This window comes from Nansenia antarctica, assembly GCF_963989245.1.
Source record: "Nansenia antarctica genome assembly, chromosome: 12".
NCBI classification, from domain to species: Eukaryota; Metazoa; Chordata; class Actinopteri; order Argentiniformes; family Microstomatidae; genus Nansenia; species Nansenia antarctica.
Window position 1 is genome coordinate 20725242 of NC_137682.1, and position 24100 is coordinate 20749341.

Here is a 24100-nt window from a genome sequence, read left to right on the forward strand (position 1 = left end):
TTCACTGGACAAAAATGTGTATATAGTAGGGATGCACCGAAATGAAAATTCTTGGCCGAGGCCGAAGCCGAATTTAAGGAAACACTTGGCCGAATACCGAATACCGAATGTGTATCGGCAGTTTTTAATTTTATCATTGCATAAACTAAATACATTTAGCTTTTTATTCATGCTTCTCAAAGAAAGAAATTGAGATTGAAAAAAAAGAACTTTTATATATAACTTATTATAACTAATTATCGTGGGATTTAATCTCTACTGCTTTCCAGGGTTCAAGTTAATGATATTCATGATTTGTCTCTACATAGGCTTCAGAAAGTATTTAGACCCCTTCACTTTTTTCACATTTTTGAATAGATTTGCCATCAATCCACACACAGTACCCCATAATCTAAGTAAAAACGTTTTTTAATGTTTGCAAATGTATTAAAATGTAAATACAGAAATACCTCATGTACATAAAGTCGTACATGGCCTAAGTCGTATCAACACCATCCTTCCAGACAGGCTAGTGACCAAACTACTAGACCTGGGTCTATCACACTCTATATGTGCGTGGATCAAGGACTTCCTGACCGACCGCCCCCAGAGGGTGCGGGTGGGCCCCCACACCTCCACAGCCCTCAGCCTCAGCACTGGGTCCCCCCAGGGCTGCGTGCTAAGCCCCATCCTCTACAACCTCTACACCCACGACTTCACCCCCGTCCACCCCAGCAACTACATCGTAAAGTTTGCAGACGACACCACCGTGGTGGGATGTATCTCGGGGGGGGACGAGGCGGCGTACAGGGATGAGGTAGAGCAACTGAGCAAGCTGTGCAAGGTTAACAACCTGCTGCTAAACAAGTCAAAGACCCAGGAATTCATCGTAGACTTCAGGAGGAAAAAGTCCGAGATCCAGCCCCTGCTCATCGACGGAGAGAGCGTGGAGAGAGTCTCAACCCTCCGATTCCTGGGACACAACATGCGGGATGACCTGGCCTGGAAGGACAACACAAAAGGCACCATCAAGAGGGCACAACAGCGGCTATACACCCTGAGATGCCTCAGGAAAGAACACAACAAGCAGGAGATACTGGTGGCCTTCTACCACGGCGCAGTGGAGAGCATCCTCACCTACGGCATCTCCAACTGGTTCCACAGCTGCACAACAGCGGAGAGAAACGCGCTACAGAGAGTCGTGAGAACAGCACAGAAGATCACCGGCGCCCCCCTCCCCTCTCTGGAGGAGCTGTACAACACACGCTGTCTCAGGAGGGCCTCCAAGATCTCCAGGGACCCGACCCACCCTGGGCACGTACACTTTGTCAAGCTGCCCTCGAACAGGAGGTACAGGACCCCGGCCGCTAAGACAAACAGACTGAAGGACTGCTTCTACCACAGGGCCGTCAAGGCCCTGAACACAGAAAAGGCCTAAGTTCTGGGCCCAGGACAGTCCGGACGGATTGTATGGCAGCTAGTGCTGAGGCACAAACATGTACATTTTCAAGCCTGCAAACTGTGACACTTTAAAATAATGTGAAAAAATACTTTTGTGCAATATGACAACCCTAGTTGACTATCTGTGCAGTATAGTTCAGTGGATTGTGTACATAGCCTTTATTGATGTAAACCAGCTCCTTACCTTCTTGTGATTTTATGCTTTTATGCTTTTTCTAAAAAAATAAAAATAAAATCCCTTTCCTAACACCAGGGGAGCCACCCCTCCTAAATTTCGTTGTTTGGTACCTGTACTGTAGCAATGACAAATAAAGTCCATTCCATTCCATAAGTATTCAGACCCTTTGTCACTCTTAAAATTAGGTCAAATGCTAAATGTCTTCAACAACTCATTCAACAAGTTGAATTGAGTCCACCTGAGTGTAAGGATAATAGTTCATGTTATTTCAGAATGAATATATTTTGTTTTTATAGTCTCTGGTTTGCATAGAAACCACCGCATGATACAGCTGCATGTCTGTTGTGTCCTGTTTATACCGCCAGTGGGCGCTAGTATGCTAGTGATGTATGCAGTGACGGAAGTGATGTATGCACTGACGGATGTTAAGAGAGGAGTTGAATAAACGTGCGAAGTAAATAGCAGCTGCGTGTCTCCCGGTCACATTCTTTCCTAACTACTTTCTTACTACAGAATACCACATTTTTGGCGACGAGGATGGCTATTTCCGTACCCTTACCTACACCGTTCATGCCTGTGCCAGGCGAACCTGCTATTTCTTTTCCTACTTGGTTGAGAATGTTTGAAAATTACATGCTCGTAATTGATGCTACCGGAGAAAAATGGCCGGAGGAAAGAAAGCGCGCGGTTCTTCTCCATGCACTTGGGACCGAAGGACAAAGACTGTTCTACACTCTAAAGGATACGGGTGTTACCTACACTTCTGCCGTGGATGGACTGAAAAAGTACTTTGTTCCTAAGGTGAATGTGATTGCTGAACGTCACAAATTTCGACAGAGAGCTCAGGGTCCTGACGAGACGGTTAATCAGTTCCTTGCTTCATTACGCGAGCTAGCTGCAGCTTGTGAATTTGGTGCCATGGAGGAACAAATGATTCGTGATCAACTGATTGAGCGTGTTGCTAATACACGCATACGAGACAGACTTTTGCTTGAATCGGACTTGTCTCTGGACAAAGCTACTTCAATGGCCTTACAAATCGAGGCTGGACTACGGAACTCCAACGTTCTCTCTGGAGCTACAGCTTCGGTGAGAACCATCGAGAAACAGCCGACGAGGAGGAGGTTCGACAAGGGCAAGAAGAAAGCTCCGACGACGACTGCACCTGCCACGGTCTACAGCCAGCCAGCTACAACTGGGAATCAGCGCGCCTGCTTCCGATGCGGATCCACAGGACACTTAGCTAACAAGCCTACATGCCCGGCGGTTAAGGTGACTTGCAATACATGCGGAAAAGTTGGACATTTTTCCAAGGTGTGTAGATCGGCTCAAAAAGAGGTGCGTGAGGTAGTGGTGAATGACGTTACTGTGCTTTACATGCAGGGGGCCGTCGTGAATGATAAAATTATGTGTACTGTACGAGTTGATACAAATTATCATTCCCATGATGTTGAGCTGATAGTGGATACAGGCTCATCTGTTTCTATTATTCCAGAGAGTACTTACCAGACACTTTTCCATACATGTGTCCTTGCTGAGCCTACAGTGAATCTGCTTACTTACTCCAGAGAGAAAATTCCTGTTAAAGGTTGCATGCATGCTACAGTTGTTCATAATGGACATTCAGTTACAGGTTCATTGATAGTGGTTGAATCAGGAAATGCATTGCTGGGACTAGATTTATTTGTAGCATTGCAGATGTGCATTGAGGGTAACAAAATTATTACTGTTAGCTCTGCTAGCTCTCCTACTGTGCTCCGAGCACCTACTGTACAGAGTACCACTCCACAGACCGAACCAGAGGTTCTAGTACAGGAGTTAGGGTGTGCAAAAGGTTTTATGCACAAAATACAGGTTAAACCAGATGCTGTGCCAGTACAGCAGAAACTGAGGAGGCTTCCGTTCTCAGTGAGGCAGGCTGTGACCGATGAGCTCGCAGATCTACAGGAAAAAGGCGTTATAGAACGTATAGACGCATCTCCATGGGTTTCCCCTATAGTTGTGACCCAGAGAAAGGGGGGAGGAAAGCCTCGCCTGTGTGTTGACCTCAGAGAACCTAATAAGGCAATCATCAGTGACTGTCATCCCTTACCGCACATGGATGAACTGTTCGCTGAGCTCCGTGGAGCCACAGTCTTTTCTACTATAGACTTAGCCTCTGCTTATCACCAGTTGCCATTGCATCCAGATAGCCGTGATTTAACTGCGTTTATCACGCATGAGGGTCTCTTTCGTTTCTGCCGAGTGCCATTTGGCCTCGCTTCTGCTCCTTCAGCTTTTCAGAAAATGATGTCGACTGTACTGACAGGCCTGCCAGGCGTACAGGCCTACCTGGATGATGTGATTTGCTACGGCATCACACAGCAGGACCACGATGTCAGCCTACGGAGAGTGCTACATGCTCTAAATGAAGTGGGACTTAAACTGAACATGCACAAGTGTAAGTTCAACCAGAAAGCTCTGCGCTTCCTGGGCCACACTGTGTCCAAAGATGGTCTTCATCCTGACCAAGACGGGGTCAGTGCTGTGGCGAACGCGCCTGCCCCGCACGACACATCCTCCCTGCGGTCCTTCCTAGGACTTGCATCGTGGTATAGTAAATTCATACCTGACTTCTCTACTGTGGTGGAACCGCTACGTGCTACACTCAGGGAATCTACTGACACTAAGTTTGAATGGACAGCGGATGCAGAGTCCAGTTTTACTGAGGTTAAGAGACTGATTACTGAGAGTCCTACCTTAGCATTATATGATCCGGAGTTACCTACTTATGTCACTACCGATGCTTCTAACTATGGATTGGGGGCTGTAATGAGCCAGATTCACCCAGACAATACAGAGAGAACCATAGCTTTTGCGTCCAGGACACTTTCTCCTGCAGAGAGAAAGTACTCTACCGTCGAGCGTGAGGCGCTGGCATGCGTTTGGGCGGTGGAAAGGTGGAGAACCTACCTGTGGGGACATCGTTTTGTCCTACGCACAGACCACCAAGCGTTGACAACCCTACTCACTTCCAGGGGTACGGGTCGCGCAGGTCTGAGAATAGCGAGATGGTCTGCACGTCTACTATGCTTTACTTATGATGTCACTTACCATCCAGGGAAACGTAATGTGACTGCTGACTGTTTGTCCAGACTCCCTCTGCCTTCGACAGGAGAGATGGAGGAGGAGCCAGACATGGTGGCTACTGTGTTCACAGGTTCCTCACATGCCATATCTGTGACCGAGTTCACTGCTGCCTGTGAGGCCTGTCCTGAACTGACTCAACTGAGACAGCAGATACAGAAAGGTTGGCCAAAATGCAGTAAGAATGTGACAAAGGAACTTGCTCCATATTTTAGAGTGAGAGATGAACTGGCTGTGGATGAACTACTTGTCATGAGAGGCCCCGACCGTGTGGTGGTTCCTACTACACTACGGTCTAAAGTTGTAAATTTAGCTCATGAAGCGCATCAGGGAATAGTGCGTACTAAACAGAGACTACGAGAGCTATATTGGTGGCCGCAAATGGACAGAGGTGTCCAGACATTAGTAGGCTCATGTGTACCCTGTCAATACAATGACAAAACAGCCAAAACTGCGCCTGCACCACTTACCCCAGTGGAACTGCCAGGTGGACCATGGGAGAAGGTGGCCATTGACATTGTTGGTCCCTTTGACTGTGCGACATGGGACTGCCGTTATGCTATTACACTCACAGACTATTACAGTAAGTGGCCAGAGGTGGCGTTTGTCTCTACTGTAACTACAGAGGCGGTTATTAGCTTCGTGACTACAGTGTTTAGTCGTGAAGGTAACCCTTCCTTCCTGGTCTCTGACAACGGATGTCAGTTTACCTCCCATGCTTTTGCAAGCTTTCTGGGAGAGAGAGAGATAAAGCACCTGCGTTCCAGTGTTTATTATCCAAGAGCCAACGGGGCTATTGAGAGATTTAATCGAGTTCTCAAAGAGTGTATTCAGACGGCTGAGAGAATGCACAAGCCATGGAAACATGCAGTAACAGAGTTCTTACTGAACTATCGCGCTACGCCGCATGCTACTACAGGAGCTACTCCCTTTGAGTTGCTGAGGAACAGAAAGATGCGTACAAAACTAAATGTCCTCCCTGTCTCACAACAAATTAAGTCACATGAGAAAGTGCAGGAGACAGTGAGACGCAAGCAACAGGAGAGTAAGGAGTACACAGACAGAATGAGGGGAGCGAAAGTGCCCATGTTCCAAGTGAATGACACCGTACGTGTCCGCAGACCGGAGCATGTAAAAAAAGGGATCATCAAGATTCACAGAACCGCTGACAGTAGTTAGTAAAGCAGGACAGAATACATACCTGCTCAGTGATGGTCGAAAATGGAATGCATCCAAGCTTACACGCTTCCCCAAGGATGCTCTGTCTGGCACCAGTGGTGAAAAGGAGATTGAGCTAGAGGAGTTAATGGTGCCCGAGACAGAGAATGTGTTTAATGAACCAGGTCCAAGAAGGAACCTTAGAGTCAGAAACCCACCTAGGTGGCTGGTAGACTTTGTGCCGTAGAGAACGTACTAAAAGGGTAGGATAGAACACGGTTCTAACTTAGTACAAAAAGGTCCTACAATGCAATGACAAAAGTGAATGTTCATTTCATGTTTCACTGTCATAAACTGTTTATTGTTGTTATTCATTCTGCTGATTCATTCATTTTCATTTCCTTAGTCTTCATTTTATTTCAATTGTACTGACACCAGTCTACAGAATATTGCATTCTTTGAGTACTGTAATTCCTTTAAGAAAGGGGGAAATGTTGTGTCCTGTTTATACCGCCAGTGGGCGCTAGTATGCTAGTGATGTATGCAGTGACGGAAGTGATGTATGCACTGACGGATGTTAAGAGAGGAGTTGAATAAACGTGCGAAGTGAATAGCAGCTGCGTGTCTCCCGGTCTCATTCTTTCCTAACTACTTTCTTACTACAGAATACCACAATGTCATAAACTCGTGTAGAACAGCTGGGAGTCTGAATATGTTTTCAACAAGGCAACAACTCTGCTTCTCACTCCAATTTTAAATTGAGCTACGACTGCTAAGCTAACTAGCTAGATGAGTGTAAGGTTGCGTTCGTAAAGTCGCTCTGAGAGCGCTGGAGCGCACACTGGGCCCGACGTCATAGAGAAACCGAGTCATTTGATTGGACGAGAGGCATTCCACGAGTGCTGATCGGATTTCCTGAGTGAATTTACGAACGCAGCCAGTTTTGAAAGCGCGTCGCCTCGCGCCGTGCGCCTGTTGAGAGTTATATTTAATTGTATTGCGTCATCAAAACACGGCCACTATTCGGTGGTAAACATTCGGTGTTTTCACACATTCGGCCGAATACCGAATGTGCTTTATTTTGCGATATTCGGCCGAATACATTCGGTGGCCGAATGTTCGGTGCATCCCTAGTATATAGTTATATTATCCAGGCAGACATGTCATGTATTAATATCCCATCACAGTGTTTATTTACACTTGACATGATTAATGACAATAAGCGACACTCAGCCACCGTGGACAAACGTGTCCGGGTCTACCCCAACACGAAGCCATGGATGACTGGGAAGCAGTGGAGCCCCTAGACTTTTGGGGGCCCTAAGCAAAGGGTCTTAGGCGGGTGACGATGTGGAAATTTTAAAATGTATTTATTTCCCTGACACTAAAATATAATACGGTTTTACGAAGTTCGCGCATATGTGCGCGCTCGTGTGTGTGTAAGTAAAAAAACAGTCTGAAACAAAGGAATTCATTATAAATGTCATAATGTATTAATTAACAGTCACACACACGTCCGAGTATTTGATCAACAAAGGAGCCATGTGTAGTAACATCAAATTGGAGCAATATAAATAATGAAATATCAACTCACAATGGTGCTTATTAGAACTCTTAACACACTTACATTCTGAAACTGCTGGTGTTTTCACATTCTGAAATAGCAACATTAATATGTAATATCAAACAGAGCAAGAACAACAAATAAATAAACAAATAAATCAAAAAATCAATAAACAAGTATATTCTGAAACCGCTGGTGTTCTTATTTACATTTTTCATGACTCCACTGGGTCTGTCTGTCTGTCTGTCTGCCTGCCTGCTTGTCTGTCTGTCTGCCTGCCTAAGACATCTTACTTATTTTGAGTCCTCAGCAGACTCAGAGCGACTGAACGCTGAATGCCATGATTTCCATTGAAAATACATTCATCCAAGGACAGTTTTAGTTTGACAAAAAGGCCCTTTTTGTTTGGTGGCCCCAAGCAATTGCCTTGGTTGCCTCTATGGACGGGGCGCCTCTGCTGGGAAGGTCCAAAAACTGAACAAGGAGAGGGACAACGCCTTCCCAGGGAAGGGCACACTGCTGTGCAGCACCACCAGGGCTAACCTAAAGCGCGGCATCCGGGAGGCCAAGGCAGACCACAGAGAGAAGATTGAGGAATGCTTCCTGAGCAACGACTCCAGGCGGGTGTGGCAGGGGGTTCAGCACATGACAAACTTCAGAGCCAACAGGCTCACAGCCGCGGAGGACGACCCCCTGCTGGCGGAAAAGCTGAACTCCTTCTACGCCCGGTTCGACGAGGGGCGAACGGAGGTAACCACAACACAAACACCACTCTCTCCAGCTCTCAGCAGCCTCACTCTCACAGAGCATGAAGTGAGACGCGTGCTGAAGGCGGTGGACACCAGGGGAGCCCCCCCCCCTCCCAAATTTCGTTGTTTGGTACCTGTACTATATCAATGACAATAAAGACCATTCATTCATTCATTCATTCATTCATTCATTCATTCATTCATTCATTCATTCATTCATTCATTCATTCATTCATTCGATAAGAACAAGTACAAGCGACGATAACAAAAGGCTGTTATTTCTTATTATATTTATGTTTATTATTATCATCATAATAGATGGATGGTTGAGACCACAGCTGGAGTGGCACTGGCCAAACTTGACCCAACTTGACCCCCCTGCCACAGGGGTCTGCAACTCTGACATCACCTGTGTTAAACTGAGAAGTGCTCACTAGGCACCTCTCATTATCATGTTCCCATTAGGTGGAAACATCAGAAAACAACTTGGTGTATTTTTGTTGTTGTAATTTTAATAAAAGCGTGCTAAAAAATGTTTAATTAGTGTGCTTGCTGTAAGCAAAGTCAACCAGGACTACACGTGTCCGACAGGTCTCAGAGCACCACTGAGACACGGGAACTGGCAGCCCTTTCTTTCTCTGACAAGACAAGACCACTTGGAAAACATGAAAAACACAAAACCTGTTTGCCATTTCTACAGATTAAACAATACACAGAAATCTTACATCAACATGGTTATCTCTTCACACTGTCACTCCACATCTGAATATCTAAGCCTTAACATTCATAGTTTTTTTTTCTTCTGTTCTGGCCGTTTGTTTGTTGGCTAGCTAACACAGTGGCTTTGACACCCGGTTACCACGGTAACGGTCTATGGTCTAACATAGGGATGGGCAACTTGGATGGTGGTGGGGGCCACAGAATGTATGTGCTGGTATAACAGAGTTAAACATATACAGTTAGGGCCATATATATATATTTGGACACAGACAGAATTGTTGTAATTTTAGCTGTTTACCTAAACATCTTCAAGTTACAGTTATATAATGAATATGGGCTTAAAGTGCAGACTCTCCGCTTTAGGGTATGGCTATTCACATCCAAATTGAAGGAAGGGTTTAGGAATTACAGCTCTTTAATATGTAGCTCCCTCTTTTTCAAGGGACCAAAAGTAATTGGACAATTGACTCAAAAGCTGTTTCATGGGCCAGTGTGGACTATTCCTTCATTATTTGTTTATCAATTAAGCAGGTAAAAGGTCTGAGTTGATTCCAAGTGTGGCATTTGCATTTGGAAGCTGTTGCTGTATACACACAACATGCAGTCAACGGAGCTCTCAATGCAAGTGAAACAGGCCATCCTGAGGCTGCAAAAACAACCAAAAAATCAGAGAGATAGTGGGAACACAGCTCTCACTGGCACAGCACCAGAATATCTGAAAGACCTTTCGCTAGCATATCAGCCCAATAGAGCTCTCAGGGCTTCTGACGCTGGTTTTCTCTGTGTACCACATGTACAAAAGAAGAGATTTGGTGAGGCTGCATTCTCATTTTATGCACCCAAATTGTGGAATGCACTGCCAGTTTACATTAGAGATGCAACCTCAGCAAATATTCAATCTTTTTAATATTGCGTTTAAATAACTAAATAATTAAATTATGATTATATAATGATTAAAGCACTTTGAGCTGCAACGTTTGCAGGGAAGATGCTATACAAATAAAAGTTATTATTATTATAATCATAATAAGACTGCCCTACCTGCCGAAGACCACACCAGCAAACCAGCACCACCACCTCCAACATCCACAACAGCTGGTAGGTTTTATGTTTGTTGAGCAAACTCAAAGCATATCTCCCTTGTATGATTGTTTCAGTTAGAAATTGCTGTAGTATAATCGTTAACATTTTTCAGTGTAACTAGAAAAACACCTTTATGCTACAAAATGAGATCTCATTCTGACATACCCTGAAATGTTATACCATGTACCTACAGAATTGCAGCCAGGTATCCTCACCACGAGACAGGCCAAGCAGAGTCAGAGCAAGGAGCTGCAGGTGAGACATAAATGGACTGCACTTATATAGCGCCTTTATCCAAAGCGCTTTACAACGGCCTCTCCTTCACCCATTCACACACACATTCACACACCAATGGCGGCAAGCTACCATGCAAGGCGCCGGCCCGCTCACTGGGAGCAATTTGGGGTTCAGTGTCTTGCCCAAGGACACTTCGACATGTGACATCTACTATCCCCCAGCACTGCGTCTCCTGCGACACCTGCTTTTCCTCTATACTGTGTCTCCTAATACTTCTACTGCCCCCCTTGCACTGTTTCTCCAGTGTCTATAATAAATAAAAAATGTAAAAAATATATTCTATCATGAAGACTGCCAATGGCCCCTGGCCTGAGCTAGATTACTCTTCCTGCTACAACTGGTGAATTGATGATTCACTTGCTTAGTCAAATGTATCGCTTTGGAATAAGGCGTCTGCTAAATGCCAACAATGTAAATGTAAATGTAGGTTTACTTTCCACCAAGAATTCACTGCAGATACGTATGGGTAAATGTAAGTTACAGTCCAGCTGGGATGACCAGAAGGGGGCCTTCAAAAAGTCTCGCCCAACTCAAGAGAGGCTATCAAGGTGTCCCCAAAATGATGGCCCTCACCCAGCCAGAGCACACTCTGCATTGAGAGTGAGATTGACCCTGATTGGCTCACTCCTATGGAGACCAGAGGGTGGAGCCTAGACCTCTCTGACCTCCCAGGTTAGTGGACCAGTCCACCCAATGCAGCCTGCCCTGGGCTCAAGTCAAAAGAGGAGAGGTGAGAAGAGGGGCAGGGATTTGTCTTCCCCGGGTAAGGAGGACGAACCCCGTAAAAGGGTAAGGATGGTCAACTCTTCCACCTCTTCAAGCTTACCATCACCAGTTAACCATCTCCCCCTCCCCTTCCCATGTGTCCACAGCACTAATTTAATTAGGCCCCTTCTATACTTTATTTTATTATTATTTTATTTTTTTCAGTTTGTAATGTGTCTTTGAGTGTCTAGAAAAGCACTATATAAGTCAAATGTATTATTATTATTATTATTATTATTATTACTATCAATATAACTCAGGGCAAAGCTCATCGGACTCCAGCTTATCAGACTCTTAGGGACCCCATGGCTGCCATTGTGGACGCCATGTTCAATCCTGCTGAGCTGCAGCAGGCCTCTTCCCCATCGTCAGACCTCACTGCCCCTCTGGGTAGACTGGAGGAGCTCCTCTCCCAAGGGAAGGTCCAGGCTCTGTCCCGTGACCTGGTTGACCGACAGAAGAGCCTGATGATAGAACACGGAAAGGTCTCTGTGCACCATGCGGAGAGCTGGCAGAAGTCTCTCAGACTCTGCTCTCTTAAAACACACCCAAGGAGGGAGAGCAAGAAGGGAGCTCTGTGCTCCCTCTGAGCTGAACTACGCTTTCCCTGAGGAGTCGGTGAAGCATTTGTCGGCTACTCTCCTCATCCCTCCCGCGTCCTGGGGCTTAGAACAAAAAGCCTCCTCCTCCAGCCGCAGAAGCTCCCATGGTCTCCGAGACCAGCTCACAGATCTACAACCAGACTGTGAACCTGTTCACGAAGGTACTGGGTCCAGCAAGTCACGGTCTGTCTGCAGGAGCCAGGGAGGGTGACAGCTTTAGGTGAGGTAAGGGATGACTGTCTGCCTGTCACATGTTGACCCCCTGCCCCACGCTCTTTGGTACCGGTGGGTGCCAGAGTAGCGTGAAGGCAAGTCAAGTGGCTCTCTAGAATCAGGGTCTGTTAGTAGGTGTGTGTCGCCGGCCGGGTCTGAGGCTGAGGCGACCCAGGCTGAGCCCAAAGGAAAGAGGAGATCCAGGTTCCTCAGGTTCCTCCCTAAGCTCAGCCAGCTCAAAGCCGGCTTCAAGGTAAACCAGATTTGACTATACTTTATACATTCCAGTCCGAGTTTGACATTTAATAGTCTCTGTAAACATTAAGACCATTCAATGTTATCTGTCATCTATATACACAATCTCCTCTCATTTTAGTAGTTTTAGGGCCGGTTTCACAGACAAGGCTTAAGCCTAATCCTAGACTAAAAAACATCTTCAATGGAGATTTTACATTGAAAGTGTGATTTAGTCCAGGACTAGGCTTAAGCCTTGTCTCTGAAACCGTGTCTTACCAATTCCATTAATTATAGATAGGTCTATCATGTAAACATGTTACTTTGTTTTGTAATACTTGTTTCTTTCACAGAGCTCCAAGAAGAGTAAGAGGAAGGACAGCTAGGCCCCAGAGGAAGCACAGGAGCCGAAGGTTGAAGGCTGCATCTGTAAATCTACTGATAGGAAGATCCTTCTGCTGTAGGGTTGATACTGCATGAATCAGCTAATCCTCAACATTACTACAAGCGTCAATCCACTATGAGACAAAATGTTATCCTTGAAAAACCATCTCTCTCTCTCTTCTCCTCTTTCCCTCTCCTCCTCCGTCTCTAGCGGCCGTCTTCAGGAGGATGTTATCAGCTGTCAGCAAGGGCCTGTGTAAGCCCTTCAAGAAGGCCTCAAGGAAGACCCAGAAGCCCACCTAAATGATTCATTAAATGTGTTTCTGTTTCTGCATTCAGTCTATTGTATTCTTTGCCTTTTGTCAATTCACAGTTGGATTTAATCATAGTATGAAATACTCCTACAGTTACTGCTTAAAGCCACCAGAGGGTGTTACCACTACACCATTGTGGGTCTATGAACATATTTCATGTCTTTCTACCAACATATTTTAGTAGGAGATAGCAATTAGAGCGTATTAAGGCCTACATGTCTTAATAACCAGGGTTCCCTTTAAGGGTGAAACCTTTACCATTACTCACTGAATTTACCATTACTCACTGATAGGTGGCAGTAGATCCAATCTGGCCCTGCTCCAGTGAGCCTCACACTACCATACCATTAGTACATAGGTCTGAACCACAGCCAAGTAGCTTGTTTATCTCTGTGCCTTAAGTCACACAGGATGTATGTGGTGTGAGATGAGGTAACTATCATTAGCATTGAACAGTCTAAACAGGCCAAGATAACATACTAAGAATAAAACGTTAATGAGCATAAGGAGAATATGCAATGTTTGTGTATAACACAACAGAAAAGTTTATTTGTATCATGTACATGTATCTGTGGGTTTCCATTTATTGTCACCACACAATGAGAAAAGACAGTCCAGTGGTCTAAGTGCAGGAGTGATGGGAGCTCAGTGTCTGTATCCGGTTGTTAAGTCGTGACGTGTTTCCGGGTCCAACGTTGGCTGAGGCGCTCTCTTCGAAATGCCGCAGTAATAATAATAATTAATTATATATGTATAGTGCTTTTCCGAGCACTATACATATATCATTCTACCGCTTTAGTACACTGGTACGGGGAATGTTTTATTTGGACCCGGAAATTGCTAAGCGTCACGCGTGACGTCAGACTTAACAACCGAATAGTGCCCGGCTCCAGATCCACCAAGATGGCTCTGGGGACATATTTTCCTCCTGTTGGAACACAAATGTAAATACATTCATCAACTAACATTAAAAGATACATTTAGAAAATAATAGTCATTTAAAGGCAATATTAAAAAGATTAGTTTTTATTCTTTTTTCCACAGATCTCTGTGCATGTCACCCACCTGTTGCCTCATTGTAGTAGACGTTGATCCTCTCTAGCTGCAGGTCACTGTCCCCGTGGTAGGTCCCTGTGGGGTCGATGCCGTGTTCATCATGATCACCTCCCAGAACTGCAGCAGGTGAAGGAAGGGTTCATGTTGTTTCCATGGTTGCAGCCAGTCAACCCTAGGCAGCTAGCTAATTAAGTATCTTCTAGTTAAGATTTTATTAGCCTACTTTATGCTTATGTTGTGAGCATCAGTAAACTGGGAATAACACAGGTGGAAGTCGTCTCTCCTTTCGCTCGTGTGCGTTGCTTAACTGAGAATGAGACACGTTCAACGTGACATTGTTTTGCTAGCAAACTACCCGCCACAAAAACATAAAAATAAGTACTTTTCCTTTTGTTTTCTTAAAATGTTTATTCACCATAATGTAGTACGGAGTTCAAAGTACTAAAATACCACATAATATCAAAATCACAGAAATAATAAATGTCCATCTATTTTTGCTCTTTCCCACAAACGAACGCCAGCAACATCCGACGGGTTTTCCCAGGCCGCCACACATAGACATTCTCTGTCATAACCTTTTCTATCTAGTGGGTCAAAATAAAACTTTCTGCAACTGAAAAGGAGCAACCCACTCCCTCTTCACCCAGTGCATCTATTTCTTTACAGATTCAGGCCCCAGAGACAGTAGGTTTGCCTTCTCTCTAACCTCTCCCACCCCTCCCAGTGGCCCAGCCTAAAGCTCAACGTAGAAGCCGCTGACCCTTCCCCAGCTCTGCAGACCAGCGGTTGAGTCACTGTCAGCGTCACCAAAACCCAGAACTGATGTGTAAGGCTCAGAAGCGCCGTAGGGAGGTGGAGAGGAAGAAGAAAGGGAGAGTGAGACTCTGAGACTGCAGTATGAGAGCGAGAGGCTGAGCGAGGTTAGGAACGCAGCGGGCCTCGACTGGTCCTTTTCTCAAGGCCAATCTCAAACCAGGACAAAAACAGATTATATTTGAAATATAATCAATTGTGTGTTCAGGGACTGTCAAATATGGTCCTGAAAGTGCAGAAGAAATACCCAGTGGTTAGACAGAATGATGGCGTGTCTGGACCCCACTGTTATGTACAGAGACCCAGACAGTTGCAGGAGAAAGATGAAAGGTCTTGTCAAGACATTTCTGGAGGACAAGCAAGTGACAGGGGTTTCTGCTGGTAGTAGTTCTGGAACAGGCTGTGACAAATTGCACCTTCACTAACAACACCCTCACAAATTGTATTTTCATCTCCACCATTTATGTCAACCAGTGTAGTTTCAATGAATCTAGAGGGTTTTAGTTTTGTATGTTGTCACCTTTTTCACTACTCCAGAGTTTGCAGGTCTGAATAATGACCAATACGTGTCTGATTTATGAAATGTTGTGATAGGTGATGTTATACTGGAGCAGTTCGGTGCTGTCCTGCCCCTTGAGGGGAGTAGTGAGGAGTTCCTCTCTTTCCAACCCATGATGTCCTCAGCGAGCCCTACCCTGACCTCTGGAATCAGCTAGGACCAGGTACCGTGACTACCTTACACAGAAAAAGAAAAAGAAGGAGTTGGATGCTCAGACTCAGAAGAGAAAGGCTGGGGTGGCGAGAAAGGCTTAGGTGGCGTAGCGGGTTAAGCGCTGACCATGCAACCGCAGGTTTGAATCCGGCCGGGGACATATCCTGCATGTCATCCCTCCTCTCTCTCTCACCCATCCTTCCTGTCTAAATCTTCACTGTATCTGTCAAATAAAAATTAAAAATATGAGTGGGACTGCCCCGAACCGTCCAAACGTTTTGGGATTCTCATAGAAGTTTATTGAAGTTCAACAAAGTTTCAACTTTGCAAACCTGATTACTATGAAGGGGGTCTCTGGAGAGTCTCAAACATGTGAAAGAAAAATCTTCAGGCTTCTCAGCTCAAAACTGTTAGCTGTCCCTGAGGTGCTGTATGTTAGCTGTCCCTGAGGTGCTGTATGTTAGCTGTCCCTGAGGTGCTGTATGTTAGCTGTCCCTGAGGTGCTGTATGTTAGCTGTCCCTGAGGTGCTGTATGTTAGCTGTCCCTGAGGTGCTGTATGTTAGCTGTCCCTGAGGTGCTGTATGTTAGCTGTCCCTGAGGTGCTGTATGTTAGCTGTCCCTGAGGTGCTGTATGTTAGCTGTCCCTGAGGTGCTGTATGTTAGCTGTCCCTGAGGTGCTGTATGTTAGCTGTCCCTGAGGTGCTGTATGTTAGCTGTCCCTGAGGTGCTGTATGTTAGCTGTCCCTGAGGTGCTGTATGTTAGCTGTCCCTGAGGTGCTGTATGTTAGCTGTCCCTGAGGTGCTGTATGTTAGCTGTCCCTGAGGTGCTGTATGTTAGCTGTCCCTGAGGTGCTGTATGTTAGCTGTCCCTGAGGTGCTGTATGTTAGCTGTCCCTGAGGTGCTGTATGTTAGCTGTCCCTGAGGTGCTGTATGTTAGCTGTCCCTGAGGTGCTGTATGTTAGCTGTCCCTGAGGTGCTGTATGTTAGCTGTCCCTGAGGTGCTGTATGTTAGCTGTCCCTGAGGTGCTGTATGTTAGCTGTCCCTGAGGTGCTGTATGTTAGCTGTCCCTGAGGTGCTGTATGTTAGCTGTCCCTGAGGTGCTGTATGTTAGCTGTCCCTGAGGTGCTGTATGTTAGCTGTCCCTGAGGTGCTGTATGTTAGCTGTCCCTGAGGTGCTGTATGTTAGCTGTCCCTGAGGTGCTGTATGTTAGCTGTCCCTGAGGTGCTGTATGTTAGCTGTCCCTGAGGTGCTGTATGTTAGCTGTCCCTGAGGTGCTGTATGTTAGCTGTCCCTGAGGTGCTGTATGTTAGCTGTCCCTGAGGTGCTGTATGTTAGCTGTCCCTGAGGTGCTGTATGTTAGCTGTCCCTGAGGTGCTGTATGTTAGCTGTCCCTGAGGTGCTGTATGTTAGCTGTCCCTGAGGTGCTGTATGTTAGCTGTCCCTGAGGTGCTGTATGTTAGCTGTCCCTGAGGTGCTGTATGTTAGCTGTCCCTGAGGTGCTGTATGTTAGCTGTCCCTGAGGTGCTGTATGTTAGCTGTCCCTGAGGTGCTGTATGTTAGCTGTCCCTGAGGTGCTGTATGTTAGCTGTCCCTGAGGTGCTGTATGTTAGCTGTCCCTGAGGTGCTGTATGTTAGCTGTCCCTGAGGTGCTGTATGTTAGCTGTCCCTGAGGTGCTGTATGTTAGCTGTCCCTGAGGTGCTGTATGTTAGCTGTCCCTGAGGTGCTGTATGTTAGCTGTCCCTGAGGTGCTGTATGTTAGCTGTCCCTGAGGTGCTGTATGTTAGCTGTCCCTGAGGTGCTGTATGTTAGCTGTCCCTGAGGTGCTGTATGTTAGCTGTCCCTGAGGTGCTGTATGTTAGCTGTCCCTGAGGTGCTGTATGTTAGCTGTCCCTGAGGTGCTGTATGTTAGCTGTCCCTGAGGTGCTGTATGTTAGCTGTCCCTGAGGTGCTGTATGTTAGCTGTCCCTGAGGTGCTGTATGTTAGCTGTCCCTGAGGTGCTGTATGTTAGCTGTCCCTGAGGTGCTGTATGTTAGCTGTCCCTGAGGTGCTGTATGTTAGCTGTCCCTGAGGTGCTGTATGTTAGCTGTCCCTGAGGTGCTGTATGTTAGCTGTCCCTGAGGTGCTGTATGTTAGCTGTCCCTGAGGTGCTGTATGTTAGCTGTCCCTGAGGTGCTGTATGTTAGCTGTCCCTGAGGTGCTGTATGTTAGCTGTCCCTGAGGTGCTGTATGTTAGCTGTCCCTGAGGTGCTGTATGTTAGCTGTCCCTGAGGTGCTGTATGTTAGCTGTCCCTGAGGTGCTGTATGTTAGCTGTCCCTGAGGTGCTGTATGTTAGCTGTCCCTGAGGTGCTGTATGTTAGCTGTCCCTGAGGTGCTGTATGTTAGCTGTCCCTGAGGTGCTGTATGTTAGCTGTCCCTGAGGTGCTGTATGTTAGCTGTCCCTGAGGTGCTGTATGTTAGCTGTCCCTGAGGTGCTGTATGTTAGCTGTCCCTGAGGTGCTGTATGTTAGCTGTCCCTGAGGTGCTGTATGTTAGCTGTCCCTGAGGTGCTGTATGTTAGCTGTCCCTGAGGTGCTGTATGTTAGCTGTCCCTGAGGTGCTGTATGTTAGTTGTCCCTGAGGTGCTGTATGTTAGCTGTCCCTGAGGTGCTGTATGTTAGCTGTCCCTGAGGTGCTGTATGTTAGCTGTCCCTGAGGTGCTGTATGTTAGCTGTCCCTGAGGTGCTGTATGTTAGCTGTCCCTGAGGTGCTGTATGTTAGCTGTCCCTGAGGTGCTGTATGTTAGCTGTCCCTGAGGTGCTGTATGTTAGCTGTCCCTGAGGTGCTGTATGTTAGCTGTCCCTGAGGTGCTGTATGTTAGCTGTCCCTGAGGTGCTGTATGTTAGCTGTCCCTGAGGTGCTGTATGTTAGCTGTCCCTGAGGTGCTGTATGTTAGCTGTCCCTGAGGTGCTGTATGTTAGCTGTCCCTGAGGTGCTGTATGTTAGCTGTCCCTGAGGTGCTGTATGGGGTTTGTTGAACTGTTAGCTGTCCCTGAGGTGCTGTATGGGGTTTGTTGGAGGGACACTGTTGTAACAGCTCCAGCTCCAGCAATCATCCCAGTTACGATCTCTCTTCATGCCCTCTTTAGCAAAGAGTGACACACTTCCTGAATGTCTTCCACCATTGGCCTTGTTGCATATAAGGGATATTATACTCTCTTCAATAAGCACTGTAAGTTTTAGTATCACCCCCTGTTCAGTTTACAGGAGAAGGTAAGATGATTGTAAAGGGATTTGTCGCAAACTCATCCCTCTTCAAATATCTCTTCAAGCCTTTATCCGATGGGAGGTAATACGTCAGGTTTGTTTTTAGATGTCTTTTGACGTTTTATTTTTCTTCTTGCTGTTTCGATGTCTTTTTTCTTCAGAATGAGAATCCACTAACCTTGCTAAGGGATCTGTAAAAAAAAGCAAAAAAAAAAGTCTCAGTTAAGAGTACAGCCTGGAATTCTTTGACAATGAAGCAATGACATATTACATAACACTTGCATGCACTGACCTAAGCAGTCACGTCAGACAACCAGTCATGGAGGAGTATCTGCTCCAGAACCGGTCTCTTGCGGGGGTTTTGTGCCAAGCACCAGCCAATCAGGTCCTTGCAAGCTATGCAGAAGAAAAAAAAGATAACATACATAGTAGATGGACACTTTTTTGTCAGTTCAGTTGTACTACCATTATTTAATAGTTTTGGCTACTGGAAAAAAAATCTGATTCTGTGTGGCTACATATTGCCTTGGGATTTGCCTAGAGAGTGTATGGTTCCTTAGTGTTCAGAGGGCTCAAGCTTGTTCTTACATTTGGACAGCCCTCTCTTAAAGCGCAGGCGTCCAGCCACGATCTCAGTCTCCTTTTCGAAGGGCAGGCTTCCACAGACCAGGTTAAAGAGCAGCATACCCAGGGACCAGACGGTTGCCTTGCGACCCTGGTACTTCCCATCCAACACCCACTCAGGTGGAGAGAACTCAACAGTGCCTGAGAGAGAGAGAGAGAGAGAGAGAGAGAGAGAGAGAGATAGATATGTAAAGTCACATTAAATGTTGTTGTTTTCTTGATTGAACATACCAATATCATTCTGTCTCTCTTACCCGCAAAGGTCCTGTATGGTTTGTCACACAGCAGATCTCCGCAACCAAAGTCGATGAGCTTGACACGAAGTGTGTCCGTTGTCACCAACAGGTTCTCTAACTTGATGTCGCGGTGCAGGACGCCACGGTCGCGGCAGTGGCGCGCAGCCAGAACCACCTGGAACATCACACCCCGAGCAAGAGACTCCTCCATCTTGCCGCCCATCTGCTCCATGTAGTCATAGAGGTCCACGCATGGGGACGGATGCTCCAGAACCAAGATGTACCTCTTGGACTGATCGAACCAATCCACCAGCTCCAGCACATTTTCAGATTTGGGAGACTCGCACACAATCTGCATCAGGGCCACCTCTAGGGGCAGCTTGCGTGATGTTCCAGGCTAAGAGGGGACAGTTTGAGAGAGGATTTAAAGGCCTGGCATTTCTAGGCCTACAAGTTGGAATTCCAAATGGAATCATGAACTTACGATTGTGAGGAAGGGGTCTTCGTCATTCTTATCGATGAACTTGAGGGCCACCTGAGGGAAAAGAGAGGCACATTCTGAATATGATCTACCATTGTTATAAACCACAGTACATTATACAGTTCTATGCCGTCGCTTTGAGACGCATAGCTAGATTTGACACTCAACAACATTGTTTGAACTAAATTAGCTATACTAATGACACGTGGTGAAAACAATTGATAGTGTTGTGGGTGAACAGAAATAAAAAAAGTTCGAGAACAGAGGAAGGAGAGATGTTTACCTCTCTTCCATCTGCCTTGCGCTTTCCGTGATAGACAGACGCACATCCTCCTTTGCCCAGCATCTTTCCCACAGTGTAGAACGAGGTGAAATTTGCTGCAATACAATGTTTAGAACACAGCTCAGTGCCACCCAGGACAAGTTGATCCAAACAGTACAAGCAGACATCATACACAAATATGATAATCTGAAAGATGGCTTCATACAGTACAATCTGATCAAGGTTTTAGTGAATAGTAAGCACATTCTACAACTATTTGCAAACCTACTATGTTCCATTATATCAGAGACTTTGGTAGTGAGTCACTCAAACCTACAGAAGATTTCAACAAAATATTCTAACCTCTCCGTGGTGGGTTTCGCCGGACCTTTGGCTTCAGTTTGGGGGAGACGCCTGAAGAAGGGCCCTCACCACTCTGGCTCCTCGTCGATGAGTCCGATGATCTGGAGTCTGAGGTATCCTCCTCTGAGCTGACCTTCCTAAGCCTTTTACGGGGTTCCTCCTCCTCGTCTGGGGACGCATCTCTGCGCCTCTTTTTACCTGTAGAAGGGCCCTCACCACTCTGGCTGCTCGTCGATGAGTCAGATGAGCTGGAGTCTGAGCTATGCTCTTCTGAGCTGACCTTCCTAAGCCTTTTACGGGGTTCCTCCTCCTCGTCTGGGGAAGACGAATCCCTGTGCCTCTTTTTACCTCTCCTCTTTTGAGGAGAGCCCAAGCTGCATTGGGTGGAGCGGTCCACCAACCTGGGAGGTTGGGGAGGTCTAGGCTCCACCCTACAACTGGCTCTAGTCTCCATAGGAGGGAGCCAGTCAGGGTCACTCTCATTCTCCATCTGGCTGAGAGTGCCCTGGCGCCTGCCCATACTCACCTGTAGCCTATACTTACCTGTATTCTCGGCTCGTGGTAATTCTGTAGGTACATGGTAAACATTTTAGGATATGTCAGAAGATGTCATTTTGTAGCATAAAAGTGTTTTTCTAGATACACTGAAAAATATATAATATAGCCATTAGCCTATAATACAGGATTTCTATATTTCTAATGTTTTTTATTGAGCCAAAACAATGTTCACATAGATTATGTTCCATCAACGCTCATTTTTATTTACATGAAAGAGATACAAAAATATATTAATGTATTTTCAAATATACTTTGAACAGAATCAAGACAGAAAGAAAAACAAAACAAAAAACAGACAAACCAAAAAGAGAAAGAAAAATTAAGAATAAACAAAAGAGCCGCAGTTCTGTCTTTGTCTACCCCTTTAGACTCCTCTATTTCTCCGTCCCCTATCCCCCACTCACCCATCTATTCACCAAATAAGATTGAAACAGTGTAAGTGTATATTATAATTTAGGAGCGTCAGATGTGATATGCGAGGTTGCCAGATCACATTATATCGTGCAAGTCTGTCCTTTAATACATATCTGATCCTTTCCAAGTGCAATGTAGCCTACTGGTTAGATCAGGTAGCACATTTCTAGTAGCACGTAGACATTTCTAACTGAAATCATCTTACAAGACAGATAGGCTTTGCTTTGAGTTCGCTAGTCCTTCACATTCAAAACAATCAAACAAACGTATAACCTTACCAAAGGATGGATGTTGGTTTTGCCCGTGTCGTCTTCGACAGGCATGCCAATCTGATAACGAGAGGTGCCCAGCGATCACTTATCAGTGATCAGACATGATTGATGATGTCATAATTAGCATTCAGGTGACGTCAGAATTGCAGACTCCGATGGCAGGGGTGAAGTGCAGGGTTGCCAGATGCGGCGGGTTACCGCCGAATGGGCTACTTTTGATCACGCTGTGCTAGAAAAAAAGCAATTGGCCGGTTGGGCTGGATAGATAGGATTTATGCGGTATCAAAATGTCAGTGCCTGAAAGTTACAAAATGTGTGAAGTTAAAACACACACCCTAGTAGCTACATACAATGTGCCGTTTTTTGTAAATTTTACAAACATCATTGGCAACAGCCATACAATTTAGGGGCAGGAGATGGGCACCTGCCCAATGGTAATTAGCGGTTTTCTGACAATATAGGCTTTGGGCTGCTGGTTTTTGGTGGATTTTGCGGTTTTTAGACTGTGGTTAGGCTGGATATTGTCAATCCGATATGGCAACCCGTCAAGCGCGTCCAAACTGGAAAGTGCCACTCCAACTGCGATCGCAACCAGTGAAATCCCTGGTTGATAATGATGATAAACATGATTATAAACATGATTATAATAAGTAACAACTGCCTTTTGCTATTGCTTGAATGTTTCGTGTCATTGGCTGGTCGCTTATTGCTAGAGTAATCATGTCAACTGTAAAAGATTGGATATTAATACATTTCTGCTTGGATAATGTTTTATCCAGTGAAATTACAACGTTGTAGTAAGAGGTGGTGGGCTGAACGCGCTGTTGATCGATCACCATCTGGAGAGTACACGATGTTTTACATATCATATTAAGCCATTCTATTAAGTCTTATAAAAAAAGTATTGGCAGCTCTCGTTATAGTTATATCTTTCCAAACAGTTTGAACCGGGGGACAGGACCAGAAGGCGTGTAGGTGATTGTCGTGAGTGTCTGGTTCACACACTGTGAGGCGGGACATCCCATCTAAGCGTGCATTCGGTGGCCTGTGAGATGTGTGCTGTATTACTTTGCAGTGGATTAGTTTGAAAAGTGGTTTGACATATTTGTGACCAGAAGTTGTTATCTGGATCGATATCGAGGTCCTTTTCCCATTTCTCTATTGATATTGTGGACTCTTTTTTTATTAATGGGGATGGTGTCAGGGGGTTGTTAATTATTTAAATGTTTGCTTTGATTATATTTTATTTGGATGTAGGCCTATTGTAAATATTGTTCTTCGCCTATGTTGAATTTATCGTTTAATTGTTCGAAGGTTGACAATGAGCAGAATAGAGCGTATGAACGCACCCATGGATTCAAGTGTATTATTGCTTTTAAAATGCAGGATGTATTCCCAGCCCATCAATTCACTCACTTTGCTTGTCAGCTGACTCCACAGCATAATTATCACCCAATTTCCAAGCTTTCATATTTGGCAAAGATTTTAGAAACCTTAGCGAACACTCAACTTAAGTCATACCTTTCTAGAAACCTTAGCGAACACTCAACTTAAGTCATACCTTTCGAGTTATCCTAATTATTTAGTCACCTTGATGATGCTAGTCACCTTGGTTACACATGACATTATATCTGCTTTAGACATGAAGAAGCATTGTGCTGCACTGTTTGTCGATCTATCTAAAGCTTTCGATACAGTAGTCCACTTGCGGCGCACCGTTTTATAAATCAGAATCTTGTGTGCGTAAATGTTCTTGCTTTGCGTACGATGAAACTCTCTTCTCTCGTCTATATAATATCTACACAGTAAATTTGAAAGTGTTAAATCAACACTTTAAGTGTTACATTTAACACTGACAGCGAGTATGGTCCCACCCTACACAGTGTAAAAAGTACACTGATCAAAGTGTTACATTTCTAGTGTTGATTTAACACCAAATAGTGCAAAAAAATAACACTGCACTACACTGGCCGGTGTTGATCAAATTTAACACTAAGGGGTAATCAACACTTTAGAGTGTTATATTGACACTCACTAGTGCTGATCTGAGGTGACTCTTACTAGTGTAAAATGGGTTTTAACTATGTCCAGTGTTAATGTAATTACTCACTAGTGCTGATCTGGGGCGACTCTTATTAGTGTAAAAATGGGTTTTTAACTCTGTCCAGTGTTGTAAATTACAATGTAATTACTATCTCCCTTGTAAATGGAAATCAAAGCACTTGGAATTCA

General features: G+C 45.3%; 1 protein-coding gene across 1 annotated transcript in view; it reads left to right on the forward strand.

The window, feature by feature from the left end:
* Nucleotides 1-11193, forward strand: part of LOC308168993 (uncharacterized protein) — a gene marked incomplete at its 3' end in the record, with an annotated part of 89122 nt that extends 77929 nt beyond the window's left edge. Inside the window, exons 6-7 of the mRNA XM_080543631.1 lie at nt 10212-10273; nt 11188-11193. Coding sequence (XP_080399757.1) covers nt 10212-10273; nt 11188-11193 — 68 coding nt within the window. The remainder of the gene's footprint in view (nt 1-10211; nt 10274-11187) is intronic.
* Nucleotides 11194-24100: the final 12907 nt, after the last annotated feature.